The sequence below is a fragment of the Festucalex cinctus genome, chromosome 2 (assembly GCF_051991245.1).
Source record: "Festucalex cinctus isolate MCC-2025b chromosome 2, RoL_Fcin_1.0, whole genome shotgun sequence".
Taxonomy (NCBI): domain Eukaryota; kingdom Metazoa; phylum Chordata; class Actinopteri; order Syngnathiformes; family Syngnathidae; genus Festucalex; species Festucalex cinctus.
The window spans coordinates 35,046,717-35,067,377 of NC_135412.1; the positions used below are offsets into that span (position 1 = coordinate 35,046,717).

At 37.5% G+C, this 20,661-nt stretch overlaps 1 protein-coding gene and 1 long non-coding RNA gene across 7 annotated transcripts; one reads left to right on the forward strand and one right to left on the reverse strand.

Moving 5' to 3' along the window:
- Positions 1 to 1,354: 1,354 nt before the first annotated feature.
- Positions 1,355 to 8,613, forward strand: LOC144014670 (uncharacterized). 4 transcript variants are annotated; one of them, XR_013282531.1, is made up of 4 exons: positions 1,355 to 3,009; positions 3,086 to 3,171; positions 5,550 to 6,874; positions 7,292 to 8,613. It is a non-coding gene; the product is annotated as an uncharacterized LOC144014670 (long non-coding RNA). The 4 variants fall into 4 exon arrangements; XR_013282530.1 differs by having other exon boundaries at positions 1,355 to 3,003; XR_013282532.1 differs by lacking the exon at positions 3,086 to 3,171.
- slc26a6.2 (solute carrier family 26 member 6, tandem duplicate 2) lies at positions 2,259 to 18,205 on the reverse strand. Of its 3 annotated transcripts, XM_077514828.1 has the most exons (20): positions 17,937 to 18,205; positions 17,700 to 17,829; positions 16,251 to 16,408; positions 15,964 to 16,074; positions 14,267 to 14,445; positions 13,997 to 14,161; positions 13,101 to 13,253; positions 12,940 to 13,022; positions 12,704 to 12,851; positions 12,516 to 12,629; positions 11,298 to 11,375; positions 10,626 to 10,721; positions 9,899 to 10,005; positions 9,712 to 9,781; positions 8,822 to 8,914; positions 7,569 to 7,682; positions 7,282 to 7,425; positions 5,808 to 5,862; positions 5,545 to 5,660; positions 2,259 to 4,027 (listed from the first exon to the last, which is right to left on the reverse strand). In XM_077514828.1, the coding sequence occupies exons 2-20, from the start codon at positions 17,825 to 17,827 to the stop codon at positions 4,004 to 4,006; spliced, it is 2,136 nt and encodes a 711-aa protein (XP_077370954.1). In that variant the 5' UTR covers positions 17,828 to 17,829; positions 17,937 to 18,205; the 3' UTR covers positions 2,259 to 4,003. The 3 variants fall into 3 exon arrangements, with proteins under 3 accessions (XP_077370954.1, XP_077370955.1, XP_077370956.1); XM_077514829.1 differs by lacking the exon at positions 7,282 to 7,425; XM_077514830.1 differs by lacking the exons at positions 15,964 to 16,074; positions 16,251 to 16,408; positions 17,700 to 17,829; positions 17,937 to 18,205 and adding an exon at positions 14,523 to 14,595.
- Between the last annotated feature and the right edge of the window lie 2,456 nt (positions 18,206 to 20,661).

Consider the following 20,661-nt stretch of genomic DNA (forward strand, 5'->3'; position numbering starts at 1 on the left):
CTTCCAAGAACAGGTTTAAAAAAAACAACCTGCATAAGCAGGGTGATTTATCACTCTCTATTAAATGAATAGGCTTTTTTTACATTCACAAATTTAACATCAACCTATTTGGGGATCTAACAGTTCAATTATAGCGTGTAATACTAATACATAAAACCACACCGTAATATGTAAAACAGTCTTCTGTAACACATATTCAGGATACACTAAACTTGGTCAGTGCAAATGTTCAGAAATCCTCTGATTGTTTTTTTTTCCCCAAACATCATCATAAATTCACCGCGTTTTAATACATACAGCAATTAACATATCAAGGATGATTACCACAATGGCGACAAAATGGCTCCTACAAGACAATAGCTTAGCTTAGCAACATTAGCACAGCATAACACGGCAAATAATGAACTCACCGGAGAATGCAAATTCAGTGTATAGTTTTCTGCAAAACTCCAGACAACCAGGTCTGGGTGAGCCTTGCATTTAACTTGCTGTGAAGACCTTTAAACTTGACTTTCACAGTGTTTTCTCTCTTCTGCTATAACGTTGCTTCTCACTTCGTAACTCTCTCACTTGCCACTCCATTACTGACTGCAATAGTTGCTTCACTTCCTCTTTCTTTCCCTCTCAGACAGATTAGACATTAGTTACTTCTGCTCTCTACTGGAGAAAAACTGCTACTGCAGGTAACCAACAGAATACAAGTTAAGTGTACAACCTGAGTGGGTTACAAAGGCAAAGTTATAGTTGTTTATTTTTAATAATGAAAAATACATCTGAGTGCAATTTAAGGCACATTCCCTTCGTTTAAACAGGGAGAGTGGATTACAAAACCGGGAAAGTGGATTACGAAGTAGCCGAGGTCCACAACATTGAAAACAATAAGGAAAGCAAGTGAGCCAAGCAACAGCTGTTCAACTAAAGTTGCTAACCGATGCTAACGCTAACAGCAAGCTACTAGCCATGAACACCGGAGGCTTGCACTGTGTCATACAATGACGGCGTAATTAACTTGCGGTTTCTTCGCGTCCTAAATGAGCTATTTAATATACTTTCGGGGTGGCATCATGATAATGGTGGTAGAAAACATGTAATTTCAATAAAAACGTCGATAATGCAAGCCAAATTGTCAAAGGGAAGTAGTCAAGCTTGCGTTCACACCATCAGGCACACAGACTTCAAAGTAAAATTAACCAAGGCTGTTGCATTTGTGTCAATGTATTATTTGGTCAACTTTATTTTGAAGTTTGCTTTAGCGGAGGGGCCGTGTTTGCGGCTTCCCTGATATGTTTGAATGACTGCGCTATGTTGTCAGGTCAGCACAGCTCGCACACGCACGCCGACGCACACACCGAGACGGAACTTAATCGTTTATATACATTTTAATCTTTTTGTTTAGGTAGAAGAAGCAAGTCTTTTCAAGTCAAAGGGCTCAAGTTAAGTCAAAAGTCATAATTGTTCAAGTCCAAGTCGAGTGTCTTTTCACTTTTTTCAAGTCGAGTCTAAAGTCGTCAAATTCATGACTCGAGTCTGACTCGAGTCCAAGTCACATGACTCGAGTCCACACCTCTCTGTATCCTCATCTCCCATCGTTGAAATACAGAAAAGGATTAGGTGCTGTTTTGTTGGCAACATATTAACAGAAGGTTTCAATTGGATTTTTTCCCACTTTTTTTTTTAAAATGAATTTATTAGAAGCTAAATAACACATCTTAACCAGTGGTGCCCATAATTATGGAGGGTGTGGAGCATTGTTTCTATAACCCCCCCACCCCCCTTAGTACCAGTAACCACACTGACTTACCCAATTGCTCTTCATAGTGAAGGGAAACCTTCTTAATATCTGTAAAGTCCTCTCCTTCAATTTGTGTCGTATGGGTCATATGTGTTTCTATACAATCTGTGACGTTATTAGGGTCAGCCTCTACAACTGACCTGGACGTACTCTCAATTCTGCTATTAGCACGATACGGCGAAGGATTATTGGAATCCATTTATAAAAATATATAGATATTATGTTAGCTTCCTTCAGTTGGTTTCATCTGCTTTGTTTAAACATGTACCACTCTGAATCGCCTCCTACAAGGAGACCTGAGCAGTGTCAAAATTCAAAATTGGCTTTCTGAGGCCTTCCCCGATGATGACAGTCATTGTGTCATGGCAGCTGTAGACACACAGGGTGTGGCATCACCACATGGGTTTGAGGTGGTGACATCACTGGGCAGTGTGATGTCATCGATTTATTACCTTTCCTGGAATGGATGTTCTACAGTTTACATAATAAGCTTCCACACTAGTGAGAAATGCAATCGCTTTATTCATATGCACTGGAAAATAGTTGTTTCTCCTCACATCTGTCTCATGGCCAGCAGATGATGCGATTGCTGAGATATATCTCCCTTTTAATGAACAGGATGGGTATGATGTTTTATCACTACCAGAATTTTGATTAATCATGATTAATCACTTAATTAAAATGACTTTTTATCAACATTTTTTGCCCGCTAAATTTGAAGAGGACCTGTTATGTGTTAATTGAGTCGACATTTAATGTTATGAGGACGTCTTTAACATTTTTGACCCGCTGCACACTCTCATCCTCTTTTTCTAATCAGTTAATGACTTGCATAATTTAAAATGAAAACAAAAATGAGCCCAATATTTTGATATAACAAATATTCAGAATGACATACATATACTTTAATGCACGTAGTTATGTTTATTGTTCAAACAACTTGTGCTACCTCAAACGTAACCATCAAGCTAAAGGATCATTTGCGGTCAAACTTAATAAGTGTGATTAATCTGCGTTAATACATGATCAATGCGATATATATTCGTGTATGTGACCCAAACAGCGCAACCCAATCGTAAGGGTCATTGAGTCCGAGTGGACCATGTTCGGTGCCTCCATTGTTGAGCCGGCTGTGGCCATAAGGTGCCTGTCGTGACGGCAATCCTCGAACCCGCTGGTATCAAGGATGTTCAGCGGCTGCAGTCCAGAAGGTTTCAGTATGTCCTGTTTAGTTTTGTAGAGTGTTTGATTCATTTCCTGGCCTAATACATTTTGGTTTACCCACTTGTTTAGGTATGAAGCTCATTTCCTGCCCCAAAATAACTTTGACATTTTGTTTCCCATCCATCCATCCATCCATCCATCCATCTTTTTTGTAGGTATGTATTTTTTAGAGTAGCAATTTCGAACAGTATTTGACAATGTTGCTCGAAGTTGTTGTTTCATGTCTCTCAGCAAGTATAATCTAAAGTGGTGGGGGAGAGTGGGGGTGGGGTTAAATTCCAACAAACTAAAAGTTCAACCAACAATGAAAAGCATGTGGATATATAGGCAGGGGGTGACTTTGTGAAACAATTTGGAGATGAATATAAAACAAAGTACAAACACATCTTTTTAAAAAGAAGTTTAAGAAGGCATTTCTAGATAAGTATAGGGAAGAGGAACTGTTTTAGACAGGACTGAGATGTAGGTATAAACAAAACTGAGAATAATTCTGTATAAACCTTTAGTTATGCGGATGATTATTTTTTTGTCATGTCTGTGTTATTCATTTATAAGGATACAAGCTCATATTTCTTTGTAAACTTGTAATAGTGTCATATAAGTCATGAAGAGGTAGGCGTTAAAAAAATCTATACTTCTTCCTACTCCTTTTTTGAACATATGTAAATTTTATGCGTTGTCGATGTTTTTATTTTTAATTTTTCGAAGTACTTTTATTTTTAATTAATTAATTCATTCTTAATGGCAATGCATACACCAGATGGACTAAGAACTATTCTGTCTGAGGATCCATCATGGGTCATTTCATTCTAATGTATGATCCCTCCCAACTTGGCCTGTTAGTACAAAAAATATATATATTTTCACTGGGTCCTTTAAATAGGTTTGGCTTTGCATACGAGTCCCACTTATGCGACTGAATCCAGTGAGTAAAATCCTCTTGCATCCTTTCATCTTCATGATATGATATAAAATCACGCACATCACTCACAAATGTGTTCCTGTCATCACCTGTAAAACAAAATAACCATTCTGTTAGATGCACACTCCCCAATGTAACAATTTTTGTTTTTATTCCTAATCTGACTTTGTTATGCATGACTTTAATTGTATTGTGCAACAATAATCTCATTTGCCAAATATGGTTAAATTAATTAGGGAAATAGACTAATTGATTTAGTTTAAAATAACCTAAGAAAATGATGGGTATGATGTACCAACTAAAATCTTTGACTTTCTCTCCTCTTTCTTGTTAATTCATGGCATTTCTTTTTTCAATGTCATTGCCACTAGCAGGAGAATGTGCAGCCTACACAAGTTCCTTTGGAAGTGCAGCTTGCTTTGTCTGCCAGCGGAGAGTCAAAAGGGTGGACTAGATGTCAATTCACAAAAAAAAAAAACACAAAAAAAAAAACACAAAAAAAAAAACACAAAAAAAAAAACGTTGGTACCCATCTGTTAAGGTGGTGGTCAGCTGAATCTGACGAAAGTAATAAGAAATAAAAATAAATGACAATGAAAATCAGACATTGCTTTTGAATTATGGTTCAACATAATTATATTAAAATAATAATAATAATAATAATAAAACAGGTCTGGGCAAAAATTCTGGAACTCATAGGAAAAGACTGAAATTAATATGACCATAGGGACATCCTTAAATTTGTTGCTAGCATGGCGTCTGGCATTTTTTCTTTCATGAACAGAGGGATACCAACAACGTTGTTCACGTTTGTACGTGAGATAAGTAACTGGGGGTCAACTTTGGCAAACAGGATGCTATTGTTGCAAATGAAAGTGTGCCACCGGAGTAACATTTCAAGGTATTCATGGGGAAACGGAACATATATTGTAAAGTTTGATAAATATCTGGTCTTCCCATTTTTGGGTCTATATTTGCATTTGCCAAAATAATTTGGCTCGTTAATTGTAATAATTGTCGCCATGTTTGGGGCGGATGTGACGTCACATTGAGAGGCCATCACTCGCACCTATTCGTTACTATTGAGTGATATGCCAGATCGCTTGTCTATGGTTGTAAATCTGTCGTCAAGTCTCGATTATTTACTATAATTCATTCTAAAAGGAAGGATATAACCTGATCCGGCCCCTGGTTTGCATGTAGTGGGAGAATATTTACATACTCGACGGCACTTCCTCCTGTCTCAAATCAAAACCTATTTCAGGATTTGTATCGGGTTTTGTTACACCCCTAGTGGTGACAGTAGCTTTTAAACACTAGCAAGTGTAGCCTGAGAGTGCTTTATGTATGTTATTTTCGGCATTTATTTGACTTGTAAGTCTACTTAAGGTGTATCAGCTCTGCAACATTTATTACCCTGCATTTGTCATTATCGTCATGAGAGTGATTAAAAAGTATTTTTTTTTAAATATTTTAATGTGTATATAATTGAATGCACTCTTATGTAAAAAAAAAAAAAAAACCAAACTTAATTAAAATGTTAATATAATTATTTTTACTGCCTAAAACATTAACGTTGGTCGTGTGTCATTGTGCTCTACATCACCTCAGAGATTTGCTCAGACTGGCAGTAAAGCACAGCGTCATGGACAGTGGCGAAGAGAGGAGGCGTCACTTTGTCGTTGAAGAACCCGCCAGTATGCAGATTATCGATCACGCCAGCTAAGAGAGAGAAACACAAAGGCAAGTGAAGAAAGAATGTGACAGAGCAGAAAAAAAGACTGAATTGAAAAGGCATTGTTTGCATTTAAAAATGTCTGTTGCCGGTTGGTCAGTTCGATGCGTTCCTAGTGATGCCAGGGAACTCACATTGACAAGACGCAAGCACCACCTCCACACCAATTTCCCCGTAATCTTTCACAATCTGAAAAAGGACGAAAACGGTAAAGAGGTCAATACATGAGTTTTCTTAGTAGTCAAGTAATTGAATTTTTTGTGGATCACAATAAATGGACGAAATGGAGCAACTTTAATGCTTATTTAAGTTTAAAATGAAGCCTTTTTACCCTCACGACCACATACCCCCCCAAAAAAGAAAATAGAGCACATCATCATCACAGTCAACTATACAAGTGCAACTTCTATTTTCTACACTGACAGACTGTTTAAATGCCTCACAAGAGTTCAAACAAGTTCAACGGGAAAAACCCCCAAAAAGAACAAAACTCTTAACCTTGTTGGAGGTACTGAACGCCACCAGTTTCGCATGCATGCAGATTGACCGAACCCTTCTTTATTGAAAAATATGTTTGTTTGTTTTTTCAAATTTAAGAGAGAGACTTTACTGGTGAACAAAATGAATAGGGAGGGTAACTTCCTTCTCATGGAATCTGGTTCTTGAAGGCAGAAAGTGTTGTGTTCTTGTATTCCCCATCTCCCTGCAGTTTAAGGAAGTGTCCCTTCAGTTTTGCTTGGTAGCCAATTGTGCTGCATTAGAATTTCTCAACTTGGCATTGCTAATCATGCAGTTCGGATGCTGACTCCCATCATCAACTCAACTCTATAAGCACTTTAAAACAACCACTGCTGTTTTCTTAAAGTGGAACGCAGAAGCAGCAGATACCATGAAAACAGCAAGGGGTCCAGAATTGAACCCTGTAGAACGCCATATGTTTCGTTAGTCATATTGCACATAATCATCTGACCACTTTTTCTTTTTTTGCTCAACATATTATGAGGGGGCCTGCGATTGGCTGGCAACCAGTCCAGGGTGTCCCACGCCTACTGCCCAGAGCCAGCTGAGATAGGTGCCAGCACCCCCCGCGACCCTTGTGAGGAATAAGCGGTCAAGAAAATGGATGGATGGATATTATGAGGGGATTACAATAGTAAAAGAAATCACACGGCGTACCATCATAACACCCACAAGTCGATAAGTGAGTGCATCAAATTCCCTGTAGCACAAATATGCCAAGCAATGTAACGTGATCACTTGCAGTCAATAATTGCCATTCATATCATCTCGAATAATTTGAGTCGGGTTGGGTCTTGATCTATGCGGAACCCCTGAGACTAACTCACAGAATCCCTGGGGTTCGATCAAAACCAAGTTAAGGACCACTGCTCTAGTGTCTACGAATGAAATACTTAGTTACTAAATGCCCTTTCTTTTCTGATTTGAAAAATGAGGTGTATATTAGAAGGTGTTTATTTTAAGTTGATGGTGCACATGATCATAGACTTAATGAGTTTCCGCCTCTAATTAATGGAAATACGGTATTTACATTTCCTGTATCACCTACGAGGTTCTGTCCTGATGAGTGTGCATGTGTTATTTTCTTACGCCACGCAAGGTCTTGACTCCCACAGTGTCTAAGAAGTTGACGGGACTGAGGTCGAGGATGATGGCTCTGGGCAGGGACGGGTCAGGCTCAGCATCCACATCAATGGTGGCTACTTCCTTCTCGTGCTCCTCCAGCTCTATGTCCTGATTATGCAGGAGGCATGTTTTAGTTCTTTCCAAATACAGCTAAGGTTAAATGTTGTCAATTTGGTTTCTTATGTGAGTGGGATGACACAATCCAATTCTGTAAGAAATGGACTTAAAAATTTTGTTGGTGGTATTCTCACCATGTCCACCACATTATTTTTTGCAGCATTTTGGGGTTTTTGTTTCTCGTTCTTCTTCCTTTTGGCTTCAAGTTTCTTCTTCGCTGACAGGATTTTGGTCATGTCAAAGCCAGACTAAAATGCACAGCAAAAGACAATTAATTATACATCGTAAGGCTGACTTTTTTCATAATCGTATGCATGATGAAATACACAAAACCACTTATCATTTTTCGTTATGGTTTGCTCATTGAGCACTCTTGTGTCTTTTGCACAAAACCTCATCCACCAGTAAGACTGTTAAAGCTATGAAGGTGAAGCCAAGCTTCATGTGGGAGGAACATCCTGCTCTAGTCTCCAGTCCACAACAGCCATTCACACTCATATTGACATGTAATGTACAATTGTGTGGATACAGAGATGAACAAGTTAAAAAAAAAAAAAAAACAGTCTGGGAAGCTAATGTTGAGATATTTTGTTGTGTTTTCATTCAGATTTTTCACTTAAGTTTTTGACCACATTTTTTTCTTGTTTTGTTTTGTTTTTTTAACACACAATATCAGCACTGTACTGTGTACTGGAAATGTTTATTCTTTTCCTCCTACTTTTGGGGCTGGTGCCACTTTATTTACACATGTGATTAACTGCAGTTTATTTACACATGTTATGAACTGCAACTAAACTGCATGAGGAACATTAAAAGTGTTTCTTCTTACTCTCTATTTCATGAAGCAATTATGTTTGGGAACAAGTGCAGTCTATTATATTTTTGCGCTGAATGATGGATTTATGCACCGAGAAACATGGACTTCCTCATTGAAAACAATCCTTCCTGCAAGCACCCGATAATAAAGTAACTGCAATTTTGCAAGAACAGATCTGCAGGCATCTCACAGTGAGTGACATTTCTGTGAAAGCTTATTTGTGCTCCCCAGACAGGGAAGCAAAAAAGCTCACAATTGCTTGTATTATTGAAAAGTTGACATGTAAATGAATTAGAAGTTTATGATCTTTTGTCAAGCATGTTTTTCCTAGATCTGGATTTCATCTTTCCCAAACAAAAGTGATGCAGATGCAAGACTTGACTGACATTTTGAACAAAGTTGGAGATGTAATTTTGTAAAAATGCGGACATTTTAGTGTGAATGACTGTGAGGGGACGGACGGGGTCCATGCACACAAATACAGTTAACTACCATTATATTGCAGTTCACCTATCATGGACTTTCTGTATGCAGATTTTTTTTTTCTTTGTTGTGTACATGTGCACTCACTTTCTTGGCCAGTGCATCTTGATACATCTCAGCATTTGCAAAGTAGAGTGTGGCAGAAGATCGAAAGATCAAAATACCAGGCACTTCTCTCAACTAACAGCAGTCAGAAGAAAAAAAAAATACACTCACAATGCTATCCAACAAATCATCTTGATCAATATACACAGACAAGCTATAACGTTATGACCACATTAAATGAAGAATTTAACTCCCCTCTAGGGGTGCTGGATTATGGAAAAAAAAAAGAAAAGAAAAGATTATTTTGGTAATAATTGGAAACATGATTATTCTGATCATTTATTTATTGGTTTAAAACAAGAAAATGTTTAAATGTAGAAACATTAAGACAAAATTATTTGAAACAGTATACTGCAATTATGTAAGTTCCTTTTGGATTTATAAAATTAGATATTTAAAAAAATGAGCAAGCTAGCCAGCTTTGAGAGGGGGAGAGGTGGTAGAAGAACTCGTGGGTGCATATCTCAAAAACAAATCAAAATTAGTATTAATCATTCTTTTACAATCAAGCCAATTTTGCAATCGTAGAGTGTAATAATCAAAATCATAACTGAATTACTAGCACCCAGCCCATAGTTCATAATTCCATTGTCAACCACTGGATGGCGGCACACTATTTTGGTTGAAACTGCAAACTTGAATTAAGAAAATTTGAAAACAAAGTACAGTGTTTCAGCTCATCCTATAGTTTTTGCTGAAGATTATTGAACGTCAAATCTCTTCAATCCTGCTTACGCTGACAAAACGCAAGAAAGGTTCATTTTATAATGTACATCATACATTGATTATTTATGTAAAATGTAGAGCTGGAAGGTTGTGCTCTACAAATATTTACTACATGCACTAAATTAACTCTGAAACATTTTATTTACCTGAGTGTAGTCCTCCATAGGTCTGTATATTTCTGTGTTTGGAACCTGCCCCAATTTGGAGTACTTAGGTCTGGGAAAAACAACAACAACAAAATGACAGGAAAATGTCACGCAACTGTAATATTTGTTTACATACATTTCCACCTTGCAGAAATAATGGATGATTATTATATTATCTATTTCCTACAACTGTGTCCTGAAGATGACAGTAAGCATTGAGAAGCCAATGGAGGCAGCGAGTCCCAGGTCAGGGTTCAACATCACAGTGAGGAGGAAAGTGGCTATCCAGACCACCTGGAAAGGAGACATTAAAAGCAGCTTTTTATTTCCACCTTGATAACAAAATGCTAATATCACATTGCCTTGGCTGTGTATTGTACGGTCTTGTACACTTATCAGCATGCACCTTTCTGTAGACCTTCAGACCAAGATTTAAAAAAACAAACAAACAAAGGACTTAAGTTTAATATTTTTCATATATCGCTAAACAAAATTACACCACGCACATTGGCAACTTTGCTGATTTTGCTAACAATGCAATTCTGCTTATCTTTTGTCTTACACTAATAGTGCTTCTGTGCAGTGTTGTATAGCATTGAAAGGGCAGATCTTTGGCCAACATAGCTGCCGAGTCATATATAAAGAAACTTGGTATAGGAGTGGGAATAGTTACCCTATTAATCCAAAATTCTGAACGGCTCGTTTACATCTACATAATCCAGAAGAGGCAGTTCAAAACAGATTGACTTGGTGGTTTAATTTCACACCTGATGGGTGGGCAGGCACATCAGAATCCTCAAAATTTGCTCAAGGAGTCATTTTTCTTTATGTCCCAATTAAAATATCCAGTCAAGTTCTGTTTGTGAAAATTTGTCCCCCACTCTACCTGACTGACTACCCTTGTTTCAACTCACCATGTCTGTTTTATTACTCCTCCACAATGCAGGTATGTCCAAGAATTGCTTCATCATACCATGCAAGTTCACATAGATAATGGCAGCCAGCATTGCCTGCATAAAAAAATAAATAAAAACAGAACTAGCCGCGAGATTTGTTGTCTTTGTCTCTCCAGCACAAATAGTGAGTCAAATAATGAAGCATGGTGATTCATGATGAGCCACACATGCTGCATGAGATCCTTGAATATGATTTGTACTGTAAAACAACAGAATGGCCAGCTTGTGTGTGACTCATGTTGTGTGGAGTGGCTGCCTCTACACTTGAAGGTTGTTAATCAAGTACCTTTGTCAAAGTGTTGTCATGTTCTCCCCATGAGAACTCTGTGGTTTGTTTGTATTTGTGTGTACATAAATGGTACATGTATTTGTACAAAATGTCACCCAAACAGCCTAGTTAGTTCTGCGGGCGCACAAAATATTAAACCATTGATCTTGATCTATGAGACAGTTGTAATTGGGCCCTGCAATTTCCGCCTAGCAACAAGTAGCTACTCAAATCTTCATAAAAGATCATAAGCCAAGTCAACACGAATAGTGAACGTGGATGTTGGGTGCCAGTTCAGGCTTTAGTAATAAGACGTTCATTCACTTCTCTGTTCCACATGCGCATGACATTAACACACGCACCTTGGGTAAATCTTCAAACAGAGCTCCAATCCACAGAGTGATGAAAAGAATAACAATGGCTGATAGTGCCCCGGCAACCTGCATGGAATAGAGACGCAACATCAGTCAGGGCTTGCCTTTCTTCCTTCAATGAAGCTTAAATGATAAACGATTTATTCTGAATTAATTCGTTTTGTCCCTTCAGCGCTTTAGGTATGGATGTGATGTTGAAAAGTTTACTCAAGTGCAGACCTCTGCCAAGGCTTTGACATTCATCAACTGAAAATCAATGAATATGACATCGTAATTGCTAAAACTAAACATTTAATCTTGAGACAAATTTTCTACGCAGACTGCAGTAAGATAGAAGATAACTAATTACAAATGACAAATGACAGAGTACATAGAGATATAATTGTGGATCACCTGCCAAAAATGATCCCACTGGATAGGCTTTTTTTTTTTTTTCTTTTTTTTTTAATTATTAAATATACAAATTGAAAGAGGCAAAAGACAAATGTCCCTGATATTGTTGGACAATTTTTTAGCTAATGCAATGTATTGGACCAATATAAACAATCCTGGTACGTTCTCCCATAATGTGTGGACAATACAGCATTTATAATCAATTATGAATTGAGATCACTACATATGCTTGTATGCAGAAAGAGTATGAATGATTAGACATTACAAAATCCAATGAATTTTTTTTAGCTATCCTTTATTGTTGATTAATTTGCTGTCTTTTCCAGTTTTTTGTGTTATACTCAGCAAAAGAAATACATATAAATTCAATGAATTTTTAAGAAGAAAAACATTTTCACCTACATTGAGATCTCACACAGTTAGAAGACATTTTTTATAAATCATGTTTGATATTGACATAAGCAGAGGTAACAATGCAACACGACAAAAGTAAAGTTGAGATATTACAAGAATAAAATATTCATTTTGCTAGAAAGATACTTAATATTATGAGCATAAAGACAGTGCTGTACCTGAGGACTGTTGAGGATCTTTTCAAGTTCGACTTTGGCATAAGTTTAACATACAAAGAAATATTTAATATTTTGTCATATTACCTGATTAATATATGGCAGGTCTGCTGGTCTTCAACAGTTTTAAACATTTGTTAAAATTATGACTTGATGCTGCAGCTGACTCTTAAATCGCTTGACAAGAACTCTGAGTGGAAAATGGAATAAAAGCAAAATGAAACTGACAAACGATCGTGCCCACCTGAGTCTTCCCTCCCGTGCTCTCTTGAACCATAGAGCGGGACATGGAGCAACTGACGGCGAAACACTGGAACATTGCTCCAATGGAGTTACTGAGCCCCAAGGCTATCAGTTCCTTAAATTAAGCATAAAATTGACACGTTTTAATTGGGTCATTTCAACATCCTGGTCTTCATGCTTGTGTCCTACCTGGTTACTGTCCACTTTATATCCATATTTGAGTGCAAAGATCCTTCCTAGTGAGATGGCGATGCCGTAGCCAACCACAGCCAGAGCGAAGGCGTCCCCAATCACCTGACCAAAGTGCGAGGTGGTCGGGAAAACAGGTGGCTGGAGGCTGCTCGATAAAAGACAAGGAATTAGACCCCCCCACAAAAAATCATCTTGAACATATCCTTATGTTGATTAAAAACATGGTTTCTCACCCTGATGGAATTTTTCCAACCACATCCACTCCATATTTCCCCTGTAAATTCGCTTGCCAGGATACCAACGTAGCTATGGTGATCTGAAGTAGAGCTGTTTATTAAATGGAGTGCCTTCATATTTGTGAGAGTGAAGCGCATTTGAGGTTCTTTATACTCACACCAAGCAATTCCACAGGTATTGGGACAGGTATTTTTTTACTCAAGTATGAATTGAACTCTTTGGCAAGGATGAGGCCAACAATGGCGACAATGCTGACCACCAGAGTCCCGACGTTGGTCTGTGGAATGCGATAACATATCTCCACCACTGTCTGTAATAAAATGATAAAGCAGAGAGAAAGTGTATGTGATGTGGCTTAAGCAATGACAAGAAGAAACATTTTGCAACTTTTGAACATTTAAGTTTCAGTGAATGTCTATGTCCCTGTCTATGTACAGTACTATGAAAGTTTAGTCAACTCAAATGCAACTCTTTGAATAACATTCAGCATGAGGAAAAATATGTAAATGTCATCAAAATACAGTATATGCTATTGTATGTGAACATTACCTTTGTTTCCAAAATGACAAGATACTCTTTTGTACTGCATCATATTAACTCATTCACTCCCAGTGACAAGTATACTTGTTAATTATAATTTTTCAGAGTGGGGATAGATGGGAAGAATCTCCACTGTAAATGTCAAACTTGGAAACACCTTTACCTTTGCCTAACCACCGGTAGATGACATCATTGCCCCGTTTTATACGAAATAAACAGTTTCAGAGTCCATGGGAGAAATGGCTTTATCTTGGCAAACCTACATTTTTCTACTGTCAATTATAATAGAACGGGACGGGGCAAAAAGTATTCTATTCTGTCGTTTGGTAGATTTGACTTATATTCAATTTATTGAACGTAATATCGCGTGGGTATTGAACATTTTGAATTTTTTTAATATGGCTGGCAGTGAAAGAGTTTTAATAGTTATGAATACATTGCCTTGACTGTGGCATTTGTTCTTTCTAAATTGTCATCAGAACGCATTTCCATATGTGATCACGATGACTTTACATATATCAAGGAGAGTGGTCCGCTGTATCTCAAGGGGCTGATTCCAAAGGTGTATTTGAGCTGGGACACGATAACGTGGATTGCAGCACCTGTGGTGTAACCTCGGACCAGCGGCTCCGAGAGGTAGGTCACCACAAATCCGAAATGGACCAAGCCGAGTACGATCTACATAGATTGGACAACAAGAAGTCAGAAATGCATGCTTTGACAAGAAAAAAAAAAAAGCAATGCATGCTTTGTTACAACTGGGCATGGAAGCAAATAGTGCACCTGAAATAGTCCTACTAAGAATGTAACGGCAGTTGCCACTCGGATCCGCTCTGCGTCGCGAGCAGGGCTGTCCAATACGCTGGTGTTGGTCACGTTGTCCCATAAAGTCATAAAGTCTGAGTCTGGAGCTAATCGCTCGGTAACCCCACCGAGCATCACACTAATCACTGCAAATGTTCCTGAAGGAGAGAAGAGTACAACTCATAATCCAAATACTGCACATTTCTAAGATAGAATGTCAGAAGGTAATATTAACCTCTGCAGCAGGGGTCTCCAAATTCGGTCCTCGAGAGGCCCTATCCAGCCTGTTTTCCATGTCTCCGTCCTTCAGCACAGCTGAATCTAATGATCAGCTAATCAGCAAGCTTTGCAGAAGCCTGATAACGATCCCGATCATGAATCAGGTGTGTTAGTGGAGGGAAACATGGAAAACAGGCTGGATAGGGGCTCTCGAGGACCGAACTTGGAGACCCCTGCTCTACATTCTATCTACTTATTGACTTTCCTACAACCAAATAATTTAAGTTTCCTGGCTGTATATCAGCTTTGTACTCAAAAGGCCCAGATTTCACACGAAGAACAAACCACAACTTCAATGAAGTTGGGAAATTGTGTAAACCGTAAATAAAAACACAATACAATGATTGGCAAATCTATTTTTAAATTAATACACATTAATACAGTATACATACAGTATTAGTAGCATACAGGCGTATACATATTTAGTGTTCAAACTGATGAATGTTATATTTTTTTGGGCAAATAATTCCCCCCGAACATCTGCTTGAGCAAATAATCCATTACATCCAATACTTTTTTTTCCATTTTATTTCAGCAAGACCACATCAAGCCACATTCTACATGTGTTAAAGCTGCAATATGTAGCAATTTGCCCAAAAACATCTTTAAAAATAGCCTTTTTATTGGAACATTTATGACTCAAACATCTTCCAATAAGCAGATTGAGACCTTATCTTTTCACAATGGATACTCCTGAAAGCTTCTGGTCAATAGTGTTCAGATTGCATCCGGGTTTGAATTTCCCGCCTTCGGTCTGCGGATGTGATGTTATGTGCGCGTTGCGTAAGTAAGAAGGGAGAAGCAGTTCCAAATTGAATTTTCTGCATTTAGCAGCTTCAAAACAACGTGACAAATGTAGTTTGAAAAAAATGTGTGAACACTCTCTACCAACAGTCCCGACATGTCTCCCATTGAACATGTGGCACATTATGAAGCGCAAAAGAAGACAATGAAGACGTTATACATCAAGCAAGAATGGGAAAGACAATCAGTTCCCAAAGGTTTATTGAGTGTAAATAAAAGATAAGGTGATGTATCAGTCAGTGGTTAACGTAATAAAAAATAATAATAATAAAAAAATAAAAATAAATAAATAAAAATAGTAATGTTTATCCATTTGTACTTCAAATACAGTATCTTGTCTTTTTTGTGTATTCAATTGAATATAGGTTGAAAATGATATGCAATCATGTTATCCTGTTTTTAATAAAAATTTTATTCAATATCCCAACTTCTTTGGAATTGGTATTTGTACATTTGTTAGTAAATGAAGACTTTTGCAGTATGTACAGTATACTTTTTGTGACATTTTTGTTTGGTGGTGTCCCATGAGATCTTTCTAATGTAAGATATGTGCTCAATAAGTCATTAGACTCTGTGAGTGGCTAATTACCAACCTATTGAGATGTGCTTGGAGGTGCCAAAAATGAAGTAGATGAGGACGGGGTAGAAGGAGGAGTAAAGGCCGAAAACTGGAGGAACAGCCGCTAGCAAGGCATAGGCCATACCTTCAGGGTCACAAAAAAAACAAAAACAAAAAACAATCATCAGCATATCAACCGACTATCGTACTTTGTTCAAATCAATATTTATTTAGTGTATCTAAAGTGACAAGTTGAAGTTTACATGTTCGGCAAGCTCAAAAATCCCTGTAATATATTTCTATGCAGTATGCATATCTGACCTTGGGGCAGCTGCATGATGCCCACACTGAGCCCAGAGATGAGGTCACCCAGAGCATTTTCTTTGATGGCGTAACGAGGCAACCAGGACAGAATAGGAATGCTACCCAGCAGGGAGCGCTTGATGCTGGAACTTAAACACCCGAGATGAAGATTCGACCTGGGGGGAGGCAGACATGGTTCTTTTGTTTTCATGTACCTGTATACTTTAATTGGTGGTCTCTGTGTGGAGCAGCAGATGTGAAATGGCGAAGGTGAATCTTTTCCTTTCATGCGAGTAGCCAGCTTGTATTACTTTGTTGTTGTGCAAACTTTAGTTTTACAGTATTCAAAAGATTATTATGCTCTGACAAAATATATCCATTAAGTTACTCAGTGACATCAGTGAAGTGGGTGGGACAAATTATTAAACCAACTTTTATGAGCAATTGATCGTCCTTTCACATTTAAGAACAACAGTACTCCTCTCCACTGAGGCCAAAGAGCTACTGTAAGAAAAAATGTCAAATTCTGTTTGGTAAAACACAGTAACAGTGGTCAAATGAATATTAAGATAATTGATTTATAAAAGGGATGGATGCTTTGTTAAAATAGTCGCTCAAAATCTACTTTCTGCATTCCTTAGCCTTCCATGAAAGTAAAAAAAAACTTGCAAAACAAGACATGATAATATATTAGCTTGGATTTAGGAAAAATTAGCAATTTTCGCCCATTTTCTCACATGTTTTGACTCAAAGACAACCTGAGCAAAAACCTTCCTTTGTAAACAAGTGGGTATACTGTGAAAATGTTAATTAATGATCAATCCAATTTGGTCATTTTAGACATTATTGTGAATGTGATTTTATTCTGTCAACATAACAAATAAATAATTAAAATGTTGAAAAACAGTATGAACAAGAAATCATGACCATTACATCAGATGACTTACAAGATACTAGACATTAAAAAAAGATGTTACATGTATAATTCCTTTGAACTTTATGAAACAGGCGTTATATCAATGCTTTTTATATTGTATTGTGAAAATATAAATAAGTGGGCATAAATTCTGAGCAGAAACTAAAATTGTGTTGGTCTCCAGCATTAAGATACCGTCATCTGTTGCAAGCAAATTAGCATACTGAAGGTAACAATGACACTCTTAGCATCAGCATTCTGATTCGCGTTGTAGTCATGCTCATAACATTACAATGCTGATAACTTTGAAGTGAAAGGTCTATGGGTGATGACAGTTCATCGTGAGGTGTTCAAGGGCAGGTTGGAAAAATGCGTTACTACATATTAAAAAGGAATGTAATTGTTTTAATGGCTGTAATAGTGTGAGGGAGGACAAGAGGACAGACCACTTGGAGGTTTCTCAAATTTGTTTGTGGAACAAACACAACAGGAAAAAAAGTTTTGTTTACATGCCCATGCCATGTCAATGGATGAGGATAAATGAAGTTTACCTGAGTGATTTTTTGACCCGGTCACACACAGATGCTTTTGGTGGCAAAACCCCGGCCAGTTTCTCTACAGTTTCTTCATCCATGATCTCCCTGTGGACTCTGTTGACTAGTTCTCTCCTCTCCTCCATGACTAACAACAAAAAAGGTTTACAATAACACCTGATGGATCTTGATTCCTAAAAATACACACTCTGGTTCCATACTTACTAAGCACAGAAAACATGGAGCAACAATTACCTTGAGCTTTCCTGTTGTATCCAGAAAAATAACAAATGATTAAAAAAAAAAAAAAGTCTTCAGTTTGTTTTTCCCGAATCAGATGACATGGGTGCTTGATGAACTCATCCAACTGAATAAAATCAAATTTGTTAGGTCCTAAGAGGTCCACTTGATAACAAATGATTCCTCGCTATGTGCAAAGCAGTCCCCCAGGCTTTCGATCCAATTTGCTGAAGAGTTTTCCATCAGATTCAAGTGGGACAGCTCTTCATTGACTTTTTCTGAGCCACAAGAAATAGCCGAGCGCAATACGGTCCCTCTTTTAACTTGCGCTCTTGTTATAGCTTGTATCCGCGAGAGATTAGATTAGTCAGCCATTGGAGCACAGTGCGGGTTGTTTCTTGTCCAATGATTACACCACGCGGAAGAAAATATGATGCCAGCTGGATTACTTTCAAAACAGATAACAATTAACTGAGCTGGAGAAACAGTAGACAGTCAAAAGGTGATGTTTACAGAACTGTTGTCTCACAGCCTCAAAAGTCTTTTGAATTGACTTAATTCCATATATATATATATATATATATATATATATATATATATATATATATATATATATATATATATATATATATATATATATACACATATATTAGTGCTGTCAAACGATTACAATTTTTAATCCGATTAATCACGCTTTTTAATTTTGATTAATCACGAATAATCAGCTAAATTACTTGCGTAATATAAAATGCAAAATACCGTAATATTTGGACATTAACGCATTTTATGATCTGAATGTCATTTGCAAACATTGATTAAATGTACGTACGCAATTGCATGCATGCGTGTATTGCTCAAAACATAACAGCATCATATCAATTGGGTGCAATTCAGCAATTATATTGCAAAGAACGTGCTGAATGCTGACGTAAACTTGGTAACAGCATCAAATCAACTGGGTGTAATTCAGCAATTATTAATTAATTAAACGCAAATTACTTTTGTTTAATCTAAAGTCCCGTCGGAGTGTTTTTTTAAAGCGAAATTTAGCACCGAGCACACCAACTGGAGTCACCCCGCTCATTTTGGAACAACAGGCGTAGGAAATGCCGTGCACTGACCTAATCAGTGACCTGCGCAGCCTTCAATGTAACCATCCGCGGTTACGTTCAAGGCTCAAGTGCGGTCGAAAAAAATACTGCGATTAATATGCGTTAATACGTGATTAATGCAACATTTCTGTGATTATTATTGTCTATGATTGTTATTGTCGCGATGAACTGATGAGTGGTGAAACAATGTTTTTTTTCTTCAAATAAACAGACTTTATTAAGTGACACGACTAGCTCGAATTAAGTAGTAAAAATTAGATTTTCCTACATTTCGCAGTTGCTTCTTCTGTGCCTTCTTCTTCTTCTTTGGTTTATTGGCAGATTGCAGCCTTTCATAGTCTGTGTGCCTTGAACCTGTTGTAGTTTATATTCAGCCAGACTATAGGAAGCAGTGAAGAGCGTCTATGTATGACATCAGAACAACACTTCAACGCAATAGTAGAAAACAATTGTACTTTTTTTTTTCTCGGGTGACCGACATTTCATTTCCAAAAAAAGAGGACACTTGGCCCAGCCTCGAGATCGTGATATACCAGTCACAGTAACACTGCACTTCACCTCCTATTAGTCATGCAATGAAAATCGGATATTTTCATTAATTTATCGTAAAAAAAACACACAACAAAAACAAAAACAAAAAAACAAACAAAAAAACGATTTGATCATCCTAAATAACCTAGTAACAAGAAAAATTTGGGGCGAACAGTATACAAACATTTAAATGAGAACAAAGAATCAAGATTTAAAAACAGAGTTGTTTACAACAGCTTTTGCTAGTCCACTATGTTTTTCGTATATAATAACTAGGGATGTAACGAAATCCAAACATCACGATACCATATTATCACGATATGAAGGTCACGATACGATAATTATCACTGTATTGTGGGGGGTTGGTGATATTTAAAAAAGATCACAATATGGTAAAAACAAAAAAAAAAAGAGCTCATACTAAAAAAAAAGCACAATATTGTGATTTTGTACATAACAGCAATCCATATAAACTACCTACAATCTCGAATAACAATATTGAGGCACTTACTGGGTAATGCAAGCACACATTGATCGCTTCACAAGCAAATTAGGTTCGCCTTCATCTGACAATTAGCACAGATTTTAAACATAGAAGGGCAAAACATCCCTAATGAAAATGAAATTGCACTAATAAACTAGCCACTAGAGGGTGCTAGAACTGCACAAATGGAAATCAACCTGACTTTTTTAACAGATGTGGTCCTTTTAAATATTGTGAACATGACGACAATATTGTGGCAGTTTTAATATCACAATATCACGATATTGCCCTTATTGTTACATCCCTAATAATAACCTGGACTGCTAATGCCACCGTAGTGAGAAGTGAAGCCTCAGCTTCAGCCTTTTTACGTTGAAATATGTGACAGGAGTCCGTTGTCGGTACCATATGTGTTCGGCCTGCCAGATCCATTCGGGGGCCTTCGCGTCTGGTCGGCGCTTGCTGATGACGTCAGTACAGCAATCGAGCAGTGTCAAATGTGTTCACGTTGGTTTGGTGTCCGAATTTTGCGGTTCACGTATCACAATACATCACAAAAACAGTCGTAATGATTATAGGAACACATTAGCACGTCAACTGACAATATTTCGTC

Excerpts from the sequence above, each read along its gene's own strand:
- slc26a6.2 (XM_077514828.1), bottom strand. The coding sequence starts at position 17,827 with ATGGAGGAGAGGAGAGAACTAGTCAACAGAGTCCACAGGGAGATCATG. Across the intron at positions 13,254-13,996 it reads GACCACTCTCCTTGATATAT|ACAGTGGTGGAGATATGTTA; the intron begins GTAAAGTCATCG and ends ATTTTATTACAG. Across the intron at positions 7,683-8,821 it reads AAGATGCACTGGCCAAGAAA|TCTGGCTTTGACATGACCAA; the intron begins GTGAGTGCACAT and ends TGTGCATTTTAG.